Genomic DNA, 21,124 nt, shown 5'->3' with positions numbered 1-21,124 from the left:
ATGTAAATACGTGTATGTGTATTCAAATGCAATTAGGTTCATAAAACATCTTCTAAAATCATCAATCGTAGATGCATGTCTTTCTTAACGTTTTTAAAAGTAAAATCGGGGGCAGGCATACAGTTTATAACACTAAATGTACAGGCATCCTTCAAAAGTTTTGGCAGGTAACGGAAGGATGATGCCTGATAGTTGGGATATGTATAAAACGTGTGGGTCATTTAAAAGCTTTTCAACAAAGCTCTACTGATTAATATAATGCTATCAATGGGTTATGTATGGAAACTGTATCATTTCTAAAATTATCTAAAAAATCTTGAACAGCAAATCTGACCATATCATCTTGGAACTTGCAGGGAAACAAGCTTGATCAAACAGATGATCATACGCTTTTATCAGTAAAAGCTTACATAATATTTGTAGGATTGAATGGGCAAGAACGATAACATTCTTAATTACAATATTTCTATACAAGTTATGCCATGGAAATATCAGAAATGAAATGGATTACAGTAATGGCAAAATAAGGTAAATTGGGGAACAATATGACGCGATAATTTACAAATATCATACGATTAAAATCATAGTCACATATTAAGACACATTATATTTTGGCACTCTAGTTTTCCTTTTAGCTCTTGCAAGTTTATTGCTATTTGGAATTTCGAACATTGGTACCATATAAGTTTTACATTACGACCCCTAGGTCGAGGCCTCTGCTTTTGTACTGCTAGTCTCCGGGGGTCTCTACAGCCCAGTAGCTAAGTACTTCATTACTAGGTTAAACTACAGTTATATTTCATTGCTGAGATAAAATTTAGAAATTCATTTCAAAATTAAGGATTATCTCCACCACGCATAGCTCTTATCCTTAAACGAATTTGACTCCAGAGAATCCTTTTATCTATTAAAAGTTTATTGTTATTTGGAATTTCCAAAATTTCGGCTCGAGCATCACTGAGGAGACACCATTTGTCGAAATGCGCATCTGGCGCATCAAAATTGGTTCCATATAAGTTTTACATTGAAATGTTTTCATAAAAGCAAGATGAAGATAACGAACAGTGATCAATCTCAGAACTCCTATAAGCAATACAAATAGATAGGTGGGCAAACACGGACCCCTGGACACACCAGAGGTGGGAACAGGTACCTAGGAGGAGTAATGTAAAACTTATACGGTACCAATTTTGATGCACCAGATGCGCATTTCGACAAATAATGTCTCTCCAGTGATGCTCAACCGAAATGTTTGAAATCCGAAATGTAAAGTGTAAAGTGTAATTTAAACGAATTAGACACTATTGGTTATCATATTTATACTCCAACTGCCCTTTCAAAATCATACTACAGTTGTAGACACACACATTTAATATCCTAGTCAACGGGTCAGGTAAGCATGAGTTAATGTACCTGTACTGGATTCCTAATCTCCTTAAAAACCCTTACATTGCTGAATCCAGTAAATGTTCTACCAAGCCCCTATGTTTTCTCCTCCTGAAAATGTCATCAGATGTAAAGGAGAAACTTCAAACGTGCTGTGCCACTACATATGTAAGAAGTAGTGTAAATCAAATGCGGATTCTAAAACGTCTAAAGAACCTTATATCACAAAGTTTTTTCCTTCAAATCAACAACATCAAACAGCATAACTTTGCAATACTGTATAGGACCATTAATCACGATAAATTAAAGACTAGACTTTTTGACATCATAGACAGTTGCTTCTTCAATAAAAATGAAAAACAGAAATATTCTAGTGATCAGTCATCCAATCAAATTACTTTGTTAAACATCATTCTGATTCTACGCACAGTTACTCTAAAGTTGAACTAAAATGAGCTAGAGTTCCTCATTGACAATATATTTATAATTTTTAGTGATCAGGTCTTCCAACAGTCTGTTGGAATTTCCACGGGCACAAAGATATTGTCAATAAGGAACTCAAGCATATTTGTTTTATATATGACCGAGCTATAAAGAAAATAAGAGCTGATATTCATGTTTATTTTTACTCTGAATCCTCTATAATATGAACAACATGCGCTTAGTTTGTATGGTTGATTCCGATCGAGATATCCTCGTCTCGCTTCCTCATGTGAGCACCGATTATAAAATTCATGTTTCCTCGATTTAAAATTCCTAATTCTTTTGTAATTTTTGCCAGTTTGTGATTACCGATTGTGGTATATACGATATCAGTTCAAATATCAAAACTGCAGTAAGGCACAATGTTTATTATGCTAAAAATAAAAGACGATTCGCCGGCATTAAAGAGGTTTGCATCTGAGATTTTGAGTAATGTCATTTTTTGTTGCGGGGCGGGGTGTATTATTGATTTCTACATTGAATGAGAATTAGGAAATTAAAAAGAAAAACTGGGATACAATGCTTGTTATTGAGCTACAGTGTTCTAAACATGACCTTTTGCACTTAAAATTTATTTAATTAAACTTGATTTGTCTGTTGGCGTCAGAGGCCTCTATGGGCGAGTGGTTAGATCATGGCGCACAAAATCACACGGTCTCTCACCTCTGTCGGCGCGGGTTTGAATCCTGCTTGCGCCGGTAAGTGAGAAAGTTTCCCAGTTTACTTTCGGAAGGTCGGTGGTCTCTTCCCAGGTACATTGTATCTGGATTGAGTGTGGCGGAAAACATCAAATCAAGTCTGTTGGCGTCAACACAACATACAGCGGTTTCAACAGCCTCGTTTAAAATCAGCATTTCGGAAATTATATGGTCGTTATAACGATCACGTTTGCCAATACAACCTATCATTGGGTCAAATGCTGTCTGACGTGTTTCATATCGATTGTTAGACCGTTCGTGGGACTGATTTTGACTACGGATAATTTCGTTTAGCTGATCAAGATGTAGGGCTTACGGCTTCGACAGGGGATGCTTACTCCTCCTAGGCACCTGATCCCACCTCTGGTGTGTCCAGGGGTTTGTGTTTGTCCAACTGTCTATTTTGTATTGCTTATAGGAGTTATGAGATTGATCACTGTTCGTTATCTACACCTTTCATAAGCAACACAAATCAATCATTAAATAAAATAGATACATAATAATGTCTTCTAACACTATAGATAGAAACATTCAATACTAGTAATGAAAATAAGTAATGACCTTTTTGCATTTGATATACGAAAAACTTCATAATATCAAATGTGAAGGTTTAAAAGGACATATTAGGAGCAATGTTAATTTCTAAAATTTCACATAATTTCTAAGGTCTTGTCTTAAAATTCAAAAACTGAATTTAAAAAAGTGGATGTATACTATTTTTGCACTAATGGGATCAATATTGAAACAGTAACTACTTAGTTGTAGCATTCTGCGCAGTTGTGATAAAAAAGACCAGGAACTAACTTCCTTAAAAGACAAAAATGGGGATCATAATTATTATATAGGTGTATAGATAGATTTAAGAATTGATTTCACTTTTTTGAGTACGTTATCAGACGTTTCTTGGTATGGACCAGTTACGTAATTCAAACCGCTCACATATTTTCTTTTAAGGAAATTGTCTCAGACGTAGTGATATCGGATAACAATCCTTATAACTGAATTCAACTCAATGAAAACTACCTGCTAATGAAAAGTGAAGGTAACGAACAGTGATCAATCTCATAACTCCTACAAAAAATACAAAGTAGATAGTTGGACAAACACGGACCCCTGGACACACCAGAGATGGGGTCATGTCCATAGAAGGAGTAAGTATCCCCTGTCGACCGGTCACACCCGTCGTGAGCCCTATATCTTGATAAGGTAAACGGAGTTATCCGTAGTCAAAATCAGTTTGGCAAGAACGGCCTAACAATATGTAGCACACGTTTTCATGAATGGAACTCAATGTCGGATTTTGATTAAGTGTGTTGTATGCTGTCTTTCTTATTACATCAAGTTTATCTTCATTGTATATAGTGTGTTGTGAATTTTTAACGTTTAATGCTGCATCCCCCCCCAGAAAAAAGTAGTTCCGTCTGGATGGTTGTCAAGGTTATGCATCTCCCAATCTAGTTGAACAGCAAATACATGTATATATATGTTGTTGAAAATGAATTAACCAATGGGTACACTGGACAATGTAAATTCAAATTATAATTTTCCCTAATACAAATGTACATGAAATAAATAAATAAATACACTTGAATAAAATATCGATACATATTTGATATTCATAAAAATCAACATTATGGGACATTTATAGAAGGAACATATACCGGTCCTGAAAGCTTAATTCTTAGGACGCTTGCTTCGTATCCATGAGATCAAGTGTTAATTGTACGGCCCTGTATCGCATCATACCTAAGACATTTAACATGGTCAGTGATTGCACCTTCACCAATCATAAAAATCACGAGTCTTTCAGATATGTCCTTAAAAGGAGTCACGGTAGGTGTTAACCCGATATATAATCAGTGCTAAGGGCACCTAATGCATGCCTTAATATGAGTGGCAATAGATTAATTCAGATTTTACCCATAAATTGCGCTAACATATTTAAGAATGCAAATTAATGCTAATGTTATTTTGCATTTGTTTACATTCAAAGAGTTGTAAAACTGGTTTTCCTATTTTCCTTCTGATGAAAATAATCACGACATATATATTGTAGCTCGTACGGTATCATTATAAATAGAGGCGGTGATAGGTCACACTGATTATTATCTCTGCATTACACATTCTAATCTATCACACAAGAACGTAATTTCTCTGTGAACGGACTTCAACATAACAAGTGTTCTCAAAATGATTATCGAACGTTCGTTGTTGTGTTTTATATCAATACTTTTTGTAGTGTTCAATGTCGGAAAAGTTCGAAGCCTATCAGATGATTCCGACCGTCTCCTGGAAATAGTCCATCGCCAAGAACAAACTCTGAAAACTTTAATGGAAGGCGTACAGAAACTCGTCAACACTGTGGAGGACATGTAAACTAAAATCCATGGACAGGAAGCAACAATAGATGACTTGGTGTTGAAAACAGCGTCCCAAAGCTCCGAAATAGAAGCACTACGAAAATTGGTTAGTGGCATGCAAGGGGAAAATAACACAAGATCCTTATCTGACGGTAACCCCACCGGAAAATTTGTAAACAAAGTGGACTACGATGTTAAGAAAAGATCTAGAATTTGTAAGTTTCTTTTCATCCCTAGATTAATTTAATATTTTATGCATTGCATATTTGTCTATTTCTTTGTTGTTCGTCCAATTGGAGGATTTTGTCACCAGCTCTAGGTCAAGTAATACAAATTGTGGCCTATGTACGGCGCCCAGGGTCATACCAGTAAATCTTTATCATTCTATCTTGCAACGCCTTCGCTAACATGGAATATTCACATTTAACATCACATTCGACGTAACCATGATTTCCATGTCTAATGATAAGCGCTCAGCGAAGTAACTATCACTGTATGCACTTTCGCATAATGTTGTGGGTTTAACGCGGCCCACATGGTTGAAATTTGAACCCGGAATCCCCCAGTTGCGATCAGAGCGCCCACAACAATATCACGGCGGACATACGATTAACTATCAGAATATACAGATCCACGTATACTTGTCGATATAATATTGTATGCACTTATCATTAGCATCTTTTACTGAAATGATTGTTTCAAATCTCGCTGACAAAATTCTTTCCTAATCCAAGTCAGATTGGCATTGTACAATTCATTATTTCCTTTTGATGATCTTGAAACTTCAATTCATCAACTTCAGGGATGTGATATTAACGGGTGTCAGCAGTCATTTAGTATACTGGATTGTATATGATTGCTCATGACTCTTGATTATATTTTGTAGTAGGACAAAATCTGTTGATACCCACAAGCACTCCGGAATACGAACAGGGATACCAGTGTGCATTTTACGCCTACATGAATCAAGACGAACACACAGTGGCACCTCATCATACCCTCATCTTTGATGTGGTGAAGACAAACATTGCAAATGCTTACAACAAGTACACCGGTGTGTTTACCGTTCCCTATAATGGACTATACGTTATAACATGGAACATCTACTCCGATGCATATAGCTATGCTTTTTCCAACCTGGTAGTAAACCAAGACATCTGGAACAGCGCTATTGCTAATTCAGCAGACAACGGTGACCGCCATGCTTCAACTGGCATAGTCGTAGTTATGTTGAATAAAGGTGACGTGGTATTCGTGAAAACACACGAGACAGAACCAGGTCGGGGGAATATAGAAAGTTCATTGGAGGCCCGATCAACATTCTCTGGATGGAATATAAACTGATCTCGGAACATCCATTATGCAGTATATGCATATCCTTATTCGGAGAGTTTTGATTTTCGATTTAAATAAATATATGATGATCAAGTTATTAAAACTATCATACCCTTTATATTGTCATTTTTTGTCCAACCAAGAAACCCTAAGTTTGATATTCTCGATCCAAGCCTGTGTGTGAAACATTAAACGTTTAATACGTTATATTTACAGTACTTTCGTTCGTTTGTATGTACAACGACGAAACTGCCACGCCTCTCTCTTCAATAAATTTAGTACAAACGAAAGAAAAGCACTGTGAATGTCTTCTGTTACAAATATTCATAACCTCAATGCAAAATTACACGAGATGTTACGTCATAAATCCGGGGGTGATAAAATATTCGATATGGAGATCGGTAACATTGGCTTTTTTGAGTTTCGAAATGTTTTGGATATATAACTTATACGATACCAATTCATTATCTCAAATAATGAATGAAAATGAAAGATGAATATAACGAAGAGTGATCAATCTCATAACTCCTATAATGTACCAATTTTGATGCACCAAATGCGCATTTCGACAAATAATGTCTCTTCAGTGATGCTCAACCGAATACAAAATAGAGAGTTGGGTTAACACGGACTCCTGGACATACCAGAGGTGGGATCCGTTGCCTATGATGAGTAAGCATCCCCTGTCGACCGGTCACACCCACCGTGTACCATATATGCTGATTAGATAAACCAAGCTATTCGCAGTCAAAATCAGCGTGCCAAGAACGGCCTAACATTCAATATGAAACACGTCAGATAGCATTTGACCCAATGATTGGCAAGCTAGATCGTTACAACGACCATGGGATTTGATAAATGCTGACTTTAATGGAGACTGTTGAAACTCCTGTACCATCAACTTGTTTGTCAGTAATTTGCCTCGGTTTAAAAACTTACCATATGCAGAACAAGCTCTTGCTTTTCGAATCAGTTGAGATATATATACACCATGTGCAGGTGATAATGGACTATTGTTACATAAATATGGAAAGTTGACGATGGAGAAGCTGAAATCATCCCGTTTGTCATACAGTTGAGTTGTCAGTTTGCCGTTAATGTCTACTTTCAATAAAATATCTAAGTCTGAAGCAGAAGTGGACGACTCTGTGGTGTTCTTTATTTCGAGCTCACAGGGATATATTGAATCGACATGTGAATGAATGTTATTATTGTTAATAGACAAAACGTCATCGATATATCGAAATGTCGAATTGAAGGCCATAGCGAAATATTTTGTCTTCTCATGTAGAAATTTTTGAATAAATGATGCTTCATATGAATATACAAACAGGTCAGCTAACAAAGGAGCACAATTCGTGACCATGGGAATTCCAACAGACTGTCGGAAGACCTGATCACCAAAGACCACGACGATATTGTCAATGAGGGCCGCTAGGAAATTTTTTGTATTTCAACTGACCGAATACTAAGACCAAAATGCTGTGCTTTCAGTATCCCTGACATCTTTGATCCATCTGAAAGAAACAGTAACGTCACCTGCTTAAGTATTTACAGTATAAAATATCAACGCCGGGGTACATGTTACTCCCCTTAGTTAGGAACGTTTTCGATTATTGAGAAACATTATTGAGATTGCAAATCGGATGGATCAGGATAAAGATGCCTAATATCATAAATTGTATGAAATGTCAAGATAAGGAAAGTGATCTATGTTTTACATATAAGGAATACAAAATAAATAGTTGGGCAAACACGGACCCCTGGACACACCGGAGGTGGGGTCAAGTGCCTAGAAGGAGTAAATATCCCCTGTCGACCGGTTACATTTCGGATTTTTAATATATATAAACATCCAATTGAATTCACAATGTGTTTCAAAATTAAGATGATCGTGCCTGTATGCTTACTTTAAGTTTACTGATATCCAGGCTCGACTGGGATGTAGTTGTAATGTAATGTAATGCGTTGTAATAAAAAAACAAACAAAAAAAGACGGATTAAAAAAACCACTTTTAAATGTTTATTAAATAATTGTTTGTGTTTTCTCTGTACTAGAGTTAATGATGAAGTGTGTATTATTAAATGCATTATCCTTATTAAGAGCATTACCTTCAAGCGTACTTCGACGATTTTGTGCGTTTATCTAACCCACATGTTAATGATAGAGCGTGTGTCATTCAAAACACCATCTTTGGAATCGGGTGTGTTAGTTCATAATTGGTGGTGAACTTTAGCTGTAATGTTGGACGGCTGCACTAATCACCCAAGCTGTTGAACCATTTATGGCGACCTGAGTCTACTCGGAAAAGGCGAGCTTGGATTAGCGGTCATTAATTATAATTGATGTATCCGCGGGTGTGAATGTGTGTCTTAACGACGCCTGATATGGGAAGCAGAGCGGAAAATTGACTGCATTTCGAGATAAACCGGGTGAATTTAGGGTATGGGACCTTGGAAATACTTCGATATAAGCGGAATATTCGAGATTACCGTGTTCGAAATATCAGAAGTTTTTTATAATCATTTATATGGGGAAAACGGCCGGGACCGGCGGTCGACTTCGACTCAAGCAGGGTATTCGCGATAAACCATATTCGAGATACAGATTATTTTACTGTAATTTACTTGGCAGAACAAATAAAGGACATTTTAGACTTTGGTTGTAGATACGGAAGACTCTGTTAGCAACCTGCAGAAATATATCAAGATTTCAATATCACTGGTGTGGATATCGACAAACAATCCATTCGTCACTGCCAGAAAACATACAAGTGTCCAAACATTCATTTTACAAGTAGTAAAGACATATCTTCGATTTTGAATATAGATTTGATGTCATCATATTGATGAAAGTTCTACACGATCTTCCAGATCCAGGGCAAGTTTTATCAGAGTTAAGAACAGTCCTCAAACCTGATGGATATATTGTAACATTTGATCGCAATATATCCTCTGACATTTCGACAAATATTGGAAGCAAAGCTGCAAAGATTCATTTACCATTCAGCGTGTTCTTCTGTTTACCAAACAGTATGTCAAAGAGTCCAGCTGTTGGATATGGGGCTGGCTGGGGAGTTGAAGATCGACGAAATTTTATCACAGAACATGGTTTTACTATTCTTGATATTGATAATAATTCCTTTGACCCTCAATATTCTAGATTGGTGTTTAAAAATCAATGTAATGAGAAATATTTGTTTCTTGCAAAGTGATTTCAATCTTTTAATGCCATGTTGATTTATAATTTTTCTGCTTTTAATTGATTAGAAAAGTTACCAATGTAAAGAATGTAAATAAAATACAGACTATCATTTAGTTTTATCGGAAAGCAATGTTTACATCTCAAATTTATAATTTGGTGAACTTTTATATCAAAGGTGAAGATAACGAACAGGGATCAATCTCATAATTCCCATAAGCAATACAAATAGAGAATTGGGCAAACACGGACCCTGGATATACCAAGGTGGGATCAGGTGCCTAGGAGGAGTAAACATCCCCTACAATTTCTAAAATCGCCAATCGTAGATGTATGTCTTTTTAAACGCCTTTTTAAAGTAAAAACGGGGAAAGGCATACAGTTTATAACACTAAATGTATATAAAAGTGCATTTATTGTTCGAAATGTTTAGCAGATAATGGACAGACAATGCCTGATGATTGGTATATCTATAAACGTGTATGGAACAAAGCTCTACTGATTAATACAATGCTATGAATTTTATTAGATTAGGCACATGGGTTATGTATGGAAACTTTATAATTTCTAAAATTATCTAAACAATCTTTAAGAACAAATCTGACCATGCGATCTTGGAGCTTGCAGGGAAAACAAACTTGATCAGAAAAAGCTTACATAATATTTGTATGATTGATTGCGCAAGATCGATACCATTCTTTATTACAATATCTATGAACAAGACAACAGTTATGCCATGAAAATATAACAAATTAGATATATCACATTAATTGCAAAATAAAGTAAACTGGGGTACATTATGACGCCATAATTAAGACGCATAATATTGAAATGTGTTCATAAAAGACAGCATAACCGGCTCATAAGACATACTATTCTGAAGACTTGTTAAATGACAACTAATTGTACATAAACTGTTTTAATATAAAGTGATTGAGAGATGAGTTTAAATCTGTAAAACGGTGCACTCTGTACAGTAACGAATGCATATCTATTTTGTATTGCTTATAGGAGTTATGAGATTGATCATTGTTCGTTATCTTCACCTTGCATGAAGTCTAAAAGATTATGTTACTTGATAAATTGATATCCTCTAACAAAAATATTGAAATAAGTTATATCCACAGTAAAACTAACTCTAGATATCAATTATTATGGACCGTAGTGAGTTTTTACCATACGTCCTTATACATGTAAAACTTACGCGGTACCAATTTTGATGCACCAGATGCGCATTTCGACAAATAATGTCTCTTCAGTGATGCTCAACCGAAATGTTTGAAATCCAAAATAACAATGAAGTTTTAGAGCTATTGTAGCCAAAAAAAACAGCGTGCCAAGTGGAGTCAAATTCGTCTAAGGATAAGAGTTATGCATGAGGGAGATAATCCTTAATTCAAAATTAAAATGTAGTATCAAATAATTTACCATTATAGATACATATATTAACTTTGTTTTTACTACGGTATATCGATATATATGAAAATTTTGGATCAACTAAAATGATGTTTTTAATTTGTGTATTGTATGGAGTGTTTACGAAACCATTAATTTAGGATATTAAGTTATTAAAACTATCATTAAACGTATTTAATCTATTCAAAAATTGTTTACTGAAATACTGAAAAAGTCAATAACCAACATATTATCCATATTGAATCCAAGTGATGAACTATCGGAATTGAGTACGTACCTATACTATCAAAGTATTCAATATGGATAACGATGATATCAAAATTGATCTTAAATATTTCATAGGAAATCAAAGCTGTATTGGAATTAGATTAAACAATAGTAAATTCACGTTTACTACATTTATTCGTTGTAAGTGTTTTAAATTTTTGATTAGAGATATTGCTAATCTACAGGTCACTATGGAATGTTTTGGCTACACGTACAACAGTGAATTCAGGTCAAAATTAGAACGATAAGGCTGTTGTACTATCGCTGAGTAGTAGGCGAATTGCACCACAAGTTTTCAACACCATGGATATTGTAACTTCGTTATTCGGTAAGAATGTTTTACAACGGTGCTCTAAGGAAAGCAAATATGATATAAAGTTCAGCAGACAATTATTGGAGGTCGACATTGGTCCGTGTGTGTCCTTACTGTTCTACCGACGACAAAAGAGCACGCGTACCTCATACAAATCATATTGTGGTATCCTTGTTAATATGATATGATACATGTAAGCTTGCTTCTCCTGGGCACCTAATGCATACTCAGTTGTGTCCGTGTTAATTTTGTATCTTTTAAAGGCGTAGGGTCTAAGACATTGGTAAAATTTTGCATGTTCCAAAAAGGTGGTGAAATTAAAGATCATAACAAGAAAATCACAAAAAGTTTTTCAGAATATTTACAAAAACATATGATACAATACTAATTACAAAAAAATTCCCTGTTCACATTTTCCTAAACTGGTACCTATTGACTTCGTATCTCCGCGGTTGAGTTAAGGCTTTTTCCATAAAATTTTTAATACCAGTGCTGTACATAAATATACTTTACCGCACTGGCACATTGCACGACGTCACAATGAAAATTACGTCATGACGAAGGTCATGACGTACATATCTACAGTCCTTTTGTGGTAGGAAATGTCAAAATATTGTTTCGTTATTTACCACCGCTGTCAAACGGTAAACTGCAATCGCGTAAAAGTTTCTGTCAAATGGGTTATATTAATTCTCTTTGATATTGAAAAAGTTTCAATTTCATCTTTATATAGCATACATGCTAAAGCAATACCCATATTATATTGTGATATTGATATCACCCCTAATCTACACGTATAGTTACTTTAACAATGGACTCATTTGCATAAACAGGGTTTCCGTACATAAAAATTTCATCATTGGCACGACACCCCGAGGTTTTTAAGTGAAAGATGTTTCATTTATGTGACATGTGAACTTCAGTGCCAAAGGAAAGTTAGGGGAGCAAGTTCTGGCTTCAACAGAAAATATGTTTTTCAGGCTAGATTCAACTTCGTATGTGCAAAAATCGCTGCATCTTGCATATTCAATGCAAAAATTAGACATGTTACAAGGCACAATAAGTTTCCTCTCAGCACTTTTCAAATTAAGAAATTAATATGCTTTGAAGTTATATTAACTTAAACTTGCATTGATATCTGAATATCGTGCCAATTCTACGATTCATACATACACGATACGTTTTTATCTTGACATTTGATCACGTGATAGAGAGTTGATGTTGAGACTGTCGGTCTGGTGAAACATGTATAAGAGGTCAATATGCACTTAATGATATATACATATTGTTTTTGTATAAAAGGGTTGTGTTTACAGAATTTGTCACAAATTGATCTGTTTATTAATGCTTTTTTTCCTGATATATTTCTATGGACCTACTTAACACAGCTGCGTCCTATGCTTGTGTGTAGCCACTAATCAGCGGGGTACCAGTTTAATATATTGTCCTCCAGAGAAACATTTTATAAAGGACTAAAACGTCAAAAGGACTTCAATTTCAAAGCGCTGCAACTATATATAACTCATAATAAATAATATACATTTGCTTTTTGGAGTTCATCTTGCAAAATATTGTGATTTCATTTTTAATATAAAAGATAGACCCTATGTAATTAAGGATTTATGAAATTGATCAATTTGCCTTATCTTCACTTGTTTATGCTCACATTTTCAATACAAACTGTAATGATAATCATTTTTTATTAATACACTGTACCTATAAACAAAACGCTTATAAATATAGCTAAAACAATTTAGTAAAATGTAAATGTAAGAAACAAATTTTACTTTTGAACATGCAAAAGCGAATGAACTGCAATGCTTCACGCCAACATAATTTTCATGGAGTACGCCGGCATGAAGCATCATAGTTCATGCCCTGATATATTTGAAAAATGAAGTTTATTTCTTGAGCATTAGTATATCAAATTATATTTACGGTTAACTATTGGTCAAAGCTTCCCATGTGGCATAGTAAATCAATATTTCATTTCGAGCTTTTCTATATCTTCACAATTACATTTAGAAATAACTTTTTATTTTGTTTTCCAAATAACACACACACTGTAGGTGTAATACTCGCAGTTCTGTGTCAGGTTATTATTCCGGAATTTAGACGTCTGCACTCTTCAGGACATGAATTCTTTTTTAGTCCTTTCAGCCACTGCAACAGTTCATGGGGCATCATTTAATCCATGTCCTGACTCATGGTACTTACATGGGCGCTCGTGTTATGGATTTGTTAAAGATATCAAAACCGACTGGATCGAAGCAGGGGTAAGCAATTAGCTCATATCGGAATTGTGGTTGAAATTGTACATTATTGGCAATTTGACCTCTCTTTCTCAAAACTTCAACTTTTCCGCCGTCTATTTCCCACATTCATATAGCAGTTGTCAAAGTATTGCCAGAATTGACTTGGTCATGATCGGGGCGCATGCCGTACCACAAACACACGTTTTTACACTATTTCCATTATATATTCCTTAATTAGGTATTGCATTTAAAAGAGTTGCATGTTCAACACAGGCATTCTGCGAGAGGTTCAGTTCTTTCCTGGTGGAGGTTGATACAAAGGATGAAAATGACTTCTTACGAAACCACATAGGAACAAATCACGGTAGGAAATATGAATGTGTTTGTTGTATGTCCCACTCAAGAATATTTCATGTTGATCCTACTCATAATTATAAGTCACCAAATTCAGTCGAAATGACACAATATTAACTGATAAATCATAATGGTGCTCAAGGCTGGAGCAGTGAGGGTTCATCATCGTCAAAATACTTACTGTATCATAGGACCTTGATTCTTTTAAAGATATAACTTTAATGACATCTGATGACTCGTGTCATTTACTTGGCGATGGAATAGGTGCTACCCATTTTGATTGTCTTAATTTTTATTCCACCGTTAGTGATGGAACATAGGCCCCTCCTGTTGTAAAGAAAGCGCCTTTTTCCACTAGACAATTACAACCAGTAATAAACGTATTTATAACACGAGTCAACGGGATCGTTTAATTGTAGTACAAACGTTTAATTAACAGATACATACTGGTTAGGCGCCACGGATGCATTCTCAGATGGCAATTGGATATGGGTTGGCAATCAGCGCCCAATGACATTCTTAGGGTGGTCCCCTGGAGAACCAGCCAATGGTGCAGGTGCAGCTTGCCTGACGTTAGCGGGGAATTTAAACCACCACTGGAACGATGATTATTGTGATCGGAAATATGGCTTTATCTGTGAAAAAGAGTAAGGTCTTTTATGAAATTAATTATACACTAGATATTTTTCATATAAAAAATGGAGTGAATATTGGATCATATGAATATGCATATATACCCTGAAAGTAATTTTTAAAATGATATAATTTGTTTATGTATTTATTTGACAGGATTGAACTAGCTATGGGTGGAGGAGGATTAGTCGGTTGATGATTTTACTAAAGAATTAAATGACATGTTCTCTATTACCATCATCATCTTCAAATCTTTTTTCAATGTAATGGTCAGTCCTACGGAAATAAATCTCACTTGTGAGCAAAGTGACACAATATTCTACAGATAAATCTATAAAGTCCCAAATGTCAAAGATTCACCCGTCGTAGAACAAAAATAGTCTCAGGTGAGTCCAATATGGATCTGAGGAGAATTCGTTTGAATCAAAATAAAAATATCGTTACGTTTTTAGCAACATTCCATATAATCTCCAAATATATCAGGGATTCTAATGGCCATAGGTGGATTTTGTTTCCTCTTAGAAGAAAAGAATAATGAAGCAAATATTATACCAAAACCTCTATTAATTAAGAATAATAATTGTCATTCATATTTCGATTAGATATATCCATGTGAACTCGAAATAAAAGACACCACAGAGTCGTTCCCTTCTGCTTTATACTAAGATATTTTATTAGAAATATATATTAACGGGAAACTAACAACTCAACTTCATAACAAACGGGAGTATTTCAGCTTCTCCATCGTCAACTTCAAATATATATGGTGTTTCTCAACTGATTCAATACGCATGAGTTTCGTCTCCGTATGATCAGTTGTGAAATCGAAGCAGGCTATTGAGAAACAAGTTGATGGTACAGGAGTTTCAACAGGCTCGTTTAAAGCCAGCATTTCGTAATTCTATAGTCGTTATAACGATGTAATTGCACGTGTGATATTATGTGTTTGTATGTGTTTTATATGGATATCTTCTGTAAATAGGAAACTACACATACATGGTTTATTTCAATGACTAAAGATAACGGTTAATCAAGGTATCGGATTTCTTTCCTTCTTTTATGAATAGAGCATTCATCGATCTGCTCATCAAAGTTCAGGCCTCAATACCATAAACTGATAATAATCTTAAGTCTAAATCTCAAATCCAGCTAACGTTTGAAAGAATTTTCATTAACATCTAAATTTTTTAGTGTATGTTTGCATTTGATTTCTTTTTTTATAAACCTGTTTTTTAAACATCTGTGCTAGATGCAAGGTGAAGATAACGAACAGTGATCAATCTCATAACTCCTATATATTCATGAAGGAACATATATCGAGCGACAAGTATCCTCGGGGACAGACTGTCCACCAGCAGAGATACAAACTCGATGGTTAAATGCAAGTGATCAATCTCATAACTCCTAGATAAATCTTAAGATATAAGTAATCAAAATGTTGACTTAAGTCTATTCTCAGTGTATGGTCTTGGGGCTAGATGACATATTACTCAACATATGAAAGGCGAAGATAACGAAGAATGATCAATCTCATAACTCCTATAATGTAAAACTTATACGGTACCAATTTTGATGCACCAGATGCGCATTTCGACAAATAATAAGCAATACAAAATAGTTAGTTGGGCAAACCATAGAGTTTTTAAATCGATACAGGCTACTGATAAACAAGTTAATGGTTCAGGGGTTTCAACAGGCTCGTTTAAAGTCAGTATTTTGCAAAACTAGCAAACATATATCTAATAAATGAAAATGTCATGTTTTCGTCACAGTGCTGTATTTGGATATCGTAGTCATCATTAACTGCTTCTCCTCCTACATGTATCACTGTACACTAGGCGGGCGATTTCATTGGTTATGTGGCACTTTGTGAGCGATTTCATTGGTTATGTGGCACTTAACGGGCGATTTCATTGGTTATGTGGCACCTAACGGGCGATTTCATTGGTTATGTGGCACTTAACGGCCGATTTCATTGGTTATGTGGCACTTACGGTAGATACCTGGTTAGAAGACAATGTTTTTCATAGAGTACGGTTTCGGTTACCGACTTTCCCACATCGGATGGACTGCACAATTTCACATAATACAACACATAAACCCGTGCATACACAGGTAGAAACAATGTAATGGATTTGGAAGTTTTGAAGGCTTGATTGAAAATTATTATGGGTGTTTGTTGTTTGTTGTAATTGTTGTTTTATACGAAAGTAACAGTTTTGGAATGAATACTGCATAAATGTGATGACTCCGTATAAGAGGGCCTCCTATACATTGTAAGTGAAACAGTAGTGAAATTTCATTAAGGTATTCTTTGATATTAAGCCTCTCTTCTAATTATTGAACATGTCACTAAACGAATTAAAGATAGGTAAATACGAGTAGATATGAATTGATCTAGTTAGATTAGAAATATACCAAATCTTCATTGAAATAGACCCATTTTAAATGGAATTCAACATTTTCGTAATTTGATTTAGTGTGTCAAACATTTGAGAATTTCGAATTTTGAAATATTCTATATTTTGTAATATTTGATCATTGTTTTTATGACTTAAACTCATATTTAGATAATTGGAGATAATTAAAAGTAATTAAAAATGAATTCAGTTCATTTAAAGATACATGTAATTTTAATTATGTAATCTCAAATTCATTAAACATCAAATTGCATCAAGTAAATTATATATGTCCAATTCAATTACAGATGAGTTCAAATAGTGGAAAATTAAAGATAGGTTTGATAGATTTATAAATCCATGTAATACGCAATTTCCGAGTTGCCCAATAGTTCTTTCCCATTGTGGAACTCTTACGCACAGTGAGACGCAAAACATACTGTCGTCCACACGCGATGGGTACAAATGCTTATTGCTGCAATGATATATTGCCTAAACGCTGATTATCAGACATCATGCAACCACCCAAACTGCAGGGACACACAATATTAGTAAGTTTATTAGCATTTGATAATAAAATAGCTCAAACAAAAATCGATAATCACCATTTTCTTTTATTAAAATATCACTCGCGCAGAAGAGGAAATAAAAAATAATTTTATATTTAATTTAATGGCCTAATTCAATCAAATATTATTCTTGATATGGTCAATTTAATGTATACCAACAGCTGATATAAACAGAATTTACACTTTCATTACTTTTATTCGTATTAACATAGCTAGTCTATAGTATATGTATACACCGTGTACCCACCCAAGCGTTCAACTGAACACTGAACGTACCTCTATCACAAAAGAGCTGATATCTCTGAAGTTGCGTATTGGATTAAACTTTGAATTTGTTTTGCACAACTAACAAAGTATCAATACCTTTCTCTAATTGAACTCCACGTATCTGCAATTTCATTAGAGATAGGAGTATTGGACCTCAGGGACAACAGGGTTTGTACCCGCATTCCCTTAAAATTTAGAGAGGGGGTGGATAAAGAGTGAAAAAGGCATGTATCAAAAAGCCAAAAAATGTGTTACGGTTTTGAGTACAGATAGGGAAAAGGACTCCCATACTGCAAACTGGTAGTGACCGAGATATAAAGGACTCCCATACTGCAAACTGGCAGTGACCAAGATGCAAGGTGAAGATAACGAACAGTGATCAATCTCATAACTCCTACAAGCAATACAAAATAGATAGTTGGGCAAACACGGACCCCTGGACACACCAGAGGTGGGATCAGGTGCCTAGGAGGAGTAAGCATCCCCTGTTGACCGGTCACACCCGCCGTGAGCCCCATATCCTGATCAGGTAAACGGAGTTATTCGCAGTCAAATCAGTGTGCCAAGAACGGCTTAACAATCGGCATGAAACACGTCAGACAGCATTTGACCCAATGCGAGGTTGTATTGACGAACTAGATCGTTATAACGACCATAGAATTTGCGAAATGCTGACTTCAATCGAGACTGTTGAAATCCCTGTACCATCAACTTGTTTGTCAGTAGCTTACCTCGATTTAAAAACTGATATAAGGAAAACGGGGGCTGAGATTAATTTGTATGTCCTACTCCGAATCCATTATAAAGTGAATATGAAAGGCAAAGATAACGAACATGGGTTTGATTTGTGTGGTTTCTTCCGATCGTGATTCACTCCTCTCATAATAAAATTCAAGTTATCTCGTTTTAAAATTACGAATTGTTTTGTCATTTTTGCCAATTAATGAATTATTTGTAATAGATAGAAAACAAGTTCAAATATGAAAATTACAGTAAGGCACACTGGTTATTATATCAAAAGCAAACGACAAATATCTCTTGATTTACCAGTATTAAAGGACAAAAAAATGGAGCTTATGCATCTGATTATCATATCGTAGTATATATAGATTTAAGGATTGGTTTCACTTTTATCGGGTTATCCGACGTAACTCGGTTTGGGACTGGTTACGCTTGGTACGCCGTTTGCTATTTTTTAATAAACTGTTGCAGAAGTAGTGGTATCGGATAACTTGTTAAAAGGTGAAAATAATCCTTATAACTGAACTCAACTCAACGAAAACTAACTCCTAATAACGCACCTATTCATCTACGGAACACAATGTCTAATTTTGATGAAGACACTAGTGTTGTCTTTTTTATTACATGAAGTTTTATTTTCATTGAATGTAGTGTCCTTTAAATGCGTAACGTTCAATATTATATTTTCTCCAGAAAAAAAACATGGTTCCGTCTCTAGAGTTGTCAAGGTTATGTGTCCCCATACCAAGCCTGGTTGTATAGTACACGTACGGTGTATATAAAGGTTGTTTGTCCCGATACCAAGCCTGGTTGTACAGTACATGTACGGTGTATATAAAGGTTGTTTGTCCCCATACCAAGCCTGGTTGTACAGTACATGTACGGTGTATATAAAGGTTATGTGTCCCCATACCAAGCCTGGTTGTTCAGTACATGTACGGTGTATATAAATGTTGAAAGAAAAATTAACCAATGCATAGAATGGATAATCTAAAACAAAATTTTAATTTGACTTAAAAACGTAAAATTAGTAAAGAGATTAAAATAAAAAACAAATTCGATACACATATATTTGATACCTTTTCATGAAAATCAACATAGTGGTACAATTATAGAGAGAAAATGAAAATGTAGATATACCGGTCGTCGAAGCTTAATTGTTAGGACGCTTGCTTCGTATCCATGAGGTCAAGTGTTGATTGTACCATCCCAGTATCGCATCAAACATTAAAAGTGAAAGTCAGATGTCCTTAAGTGGAGTCACGGTAGGTGTTGACATAATAGATATGGCCCCATAGACATGTCTTGATATGGGTAGGAACAGATCAATTGAGTAAATACCCGTATGACACGCCAATATGTTTAACAATACCAATTAATGAGAATGGTTTTCGAGCATGTATTCAAGAAGTTCGAAATCTTTATGAAATAAAAGTGGTATTTTCATTCGGATTAAAAGAACTACGGCATACATTTTGTATTATTGAACGGTAATAGGTCATAATGTTATTGTCTCTGTATTACAAGTTCTAATCTATATCACCAAAATTTGGCAGGGTACAATAGTGAAATTTCTCTGTGAACACACATCAATATCAAACGTTTTCTAAACATATAATTATCAAATATGTATTGCTGTGCTTTTTGCGGAAAATTTCGACGCCTATCAAAGGATTCAGAAAATCTCCTGGAAATACTCCATCGTCAAAAACAAACTCTGAAAACTTTAATGGAGCGCATTTAGAAATGTGTCAACTCTGTGGAGGAAATGCGAACTAATAAACGTTGACAGGAAACAACAATAGACGACTTGATCTTGAAAGCCGCATCCTAAGGTCTAAATTCGCGGTACTTCACCTACAGCTTGTGACGTATGACGTATGTGACGCTTGTGACGTATGAGAGAAAAATTCTCGAAGTGACGTAAAACAAAGAGATAAACAAACAGGGAAACAAACTTAAAAAGATCATAGAACGGTTGTATTTTCTTTAAGAAACGCAATAAGTCCAACGTATACCTATGTAAAACTTATACGGTACCAATTTTGATGCACCAGATGCGCATTTCGACAAATAATGTCTCTTCAGTGATGCTCAACCGAAATGTTTGAAATCCGAAATAACTATGAAGTTTTAGATCTAAATATAGCCAAAAACAGCGTGCCAAACAAGTGGAGCCAAATTCGTCCAAGGATAAGAGCTATGCATGAGGGAGATAATCCTTAATTTTGAAATGAATTTCTAAATTTTATAACAGCCATTAAATATACATCGCAGAATAATTTATAAACATTATAACAGGACATCTCCAGTAGAAACGGTAGCATAAATAATCTGTTGACAAATTAATGCATCTCACTGGGAGACGGCGGGTCAGAATACTGTGTATGTGTATTTCTACTTCCTTGTTTTATAAGTCATTTATGGGATATCCGTACATTTCCGA

At 35.1% G+C, this 21,124-nt stretch overlaps 2 protein-coding genes across 2 annotated transcripts; both read left to right on the top strand.

The window, feature by feature from the left end:
- The first annotated feature begins 4,683 nt into the window (after nucleotides 1-4,683).
- Nucleotides 4,684-6,378, top strand: LOC130053179 (uncharacterized). The gene is made up of 2 exons (XM_056159858.1): nucleotides 4,684-5,142; nucleotides 5,814-6,378. The coding sequence occupies exons 1-2, from the start codon at nucleotides 5,043-5,045 to the stop codon at nucleotides 6,269-6,271; spliced, it is 558 nt and encodes a 185-aa protein (XP_056015833.1). The 5' UTR covers nucleotides 4,684-5,042; the 3' UTR covers nucleotides 6,272-6,378.
- Nucleotides 6,379-11,335: 4,957 nt separating this feature from the next.
- On the top strand, nucleotides 11,336-14,942 carry LOC125677389 (perlucin-like). Its single transcript, XM_048915435.2, has 5 exons — nucleotides 11,336-11,475; nucleotides 13,612-13,736; nucleotides 13,989-14,079; nucleotides 14,509-14,716; nucleotides 14,859-14,942. Exons 1-5 carry the CDS (start codon nucleotides 11,451-11,453, stop codon nucleotides 14,896-14,898), a joined length of 489 nt encoding a protein of 162 aa, XP_048771392.2. The 5' UTR covers nucleotides 11,336-11,450; the 3' UTR covers nucleotides 14,899-14,942.
- Nucleotides 14,943-21,124: the final 6,182 nt, after the last annotated feature.

The sequence above is a fragment of the Ostrea edulis genome, chromosome 3 (assembly GCF_947568905.1).
Source record: "Ostrea edulis chromosome 3, xbOstEdul1.1, whole genome shotgun sequence".
Lineage (NCBI taxonomy): Eukaryota > Metazoa > Mollusca > Bivalvia > Ostreida > Ostreidae > Ostrea > Ostrea edulis.
The sequence above is the reverse complement of the archived record's forward strand: the minus strand, read 5'-3'. Positions and strand labels throughout refer to the sequence as shown.

Coding starts and splice junctions, on each gene's coding strand:
- LOC125677389 (XM_048915435.2), top strand. CDS start 11,451: ATGGATATTGTAACTTCGTTATTCG. Junction 13,737..13,988: donor CCGACTGGATCGAAGCAGGG/GTAAGCAATTAG, acceptor TGTTCAACACAG/GCATTCTGCGAGAGGTTCAG. Junction 14,717..14,858: donor GGCTTTATCTGTGAAAAAGA/GTAAGGTCTTTT, acceptor TTTATTTGACAG/GATTGAACTAGCTATGGGTG.
- LOC130053179 (XM_056159858.1), top strand. CDS start 5,043: ATGCAAGGGGAAAATAACACAAGATCCTTATCTGACGGTAACCCCACC. Junction 5,143..5,813: donor TAAGAAAAGATCTAGAATTT/GTAAGTTTCTTT, acceptor TATATTTTGTAG/TAGGACAAAATCTGTTGATA.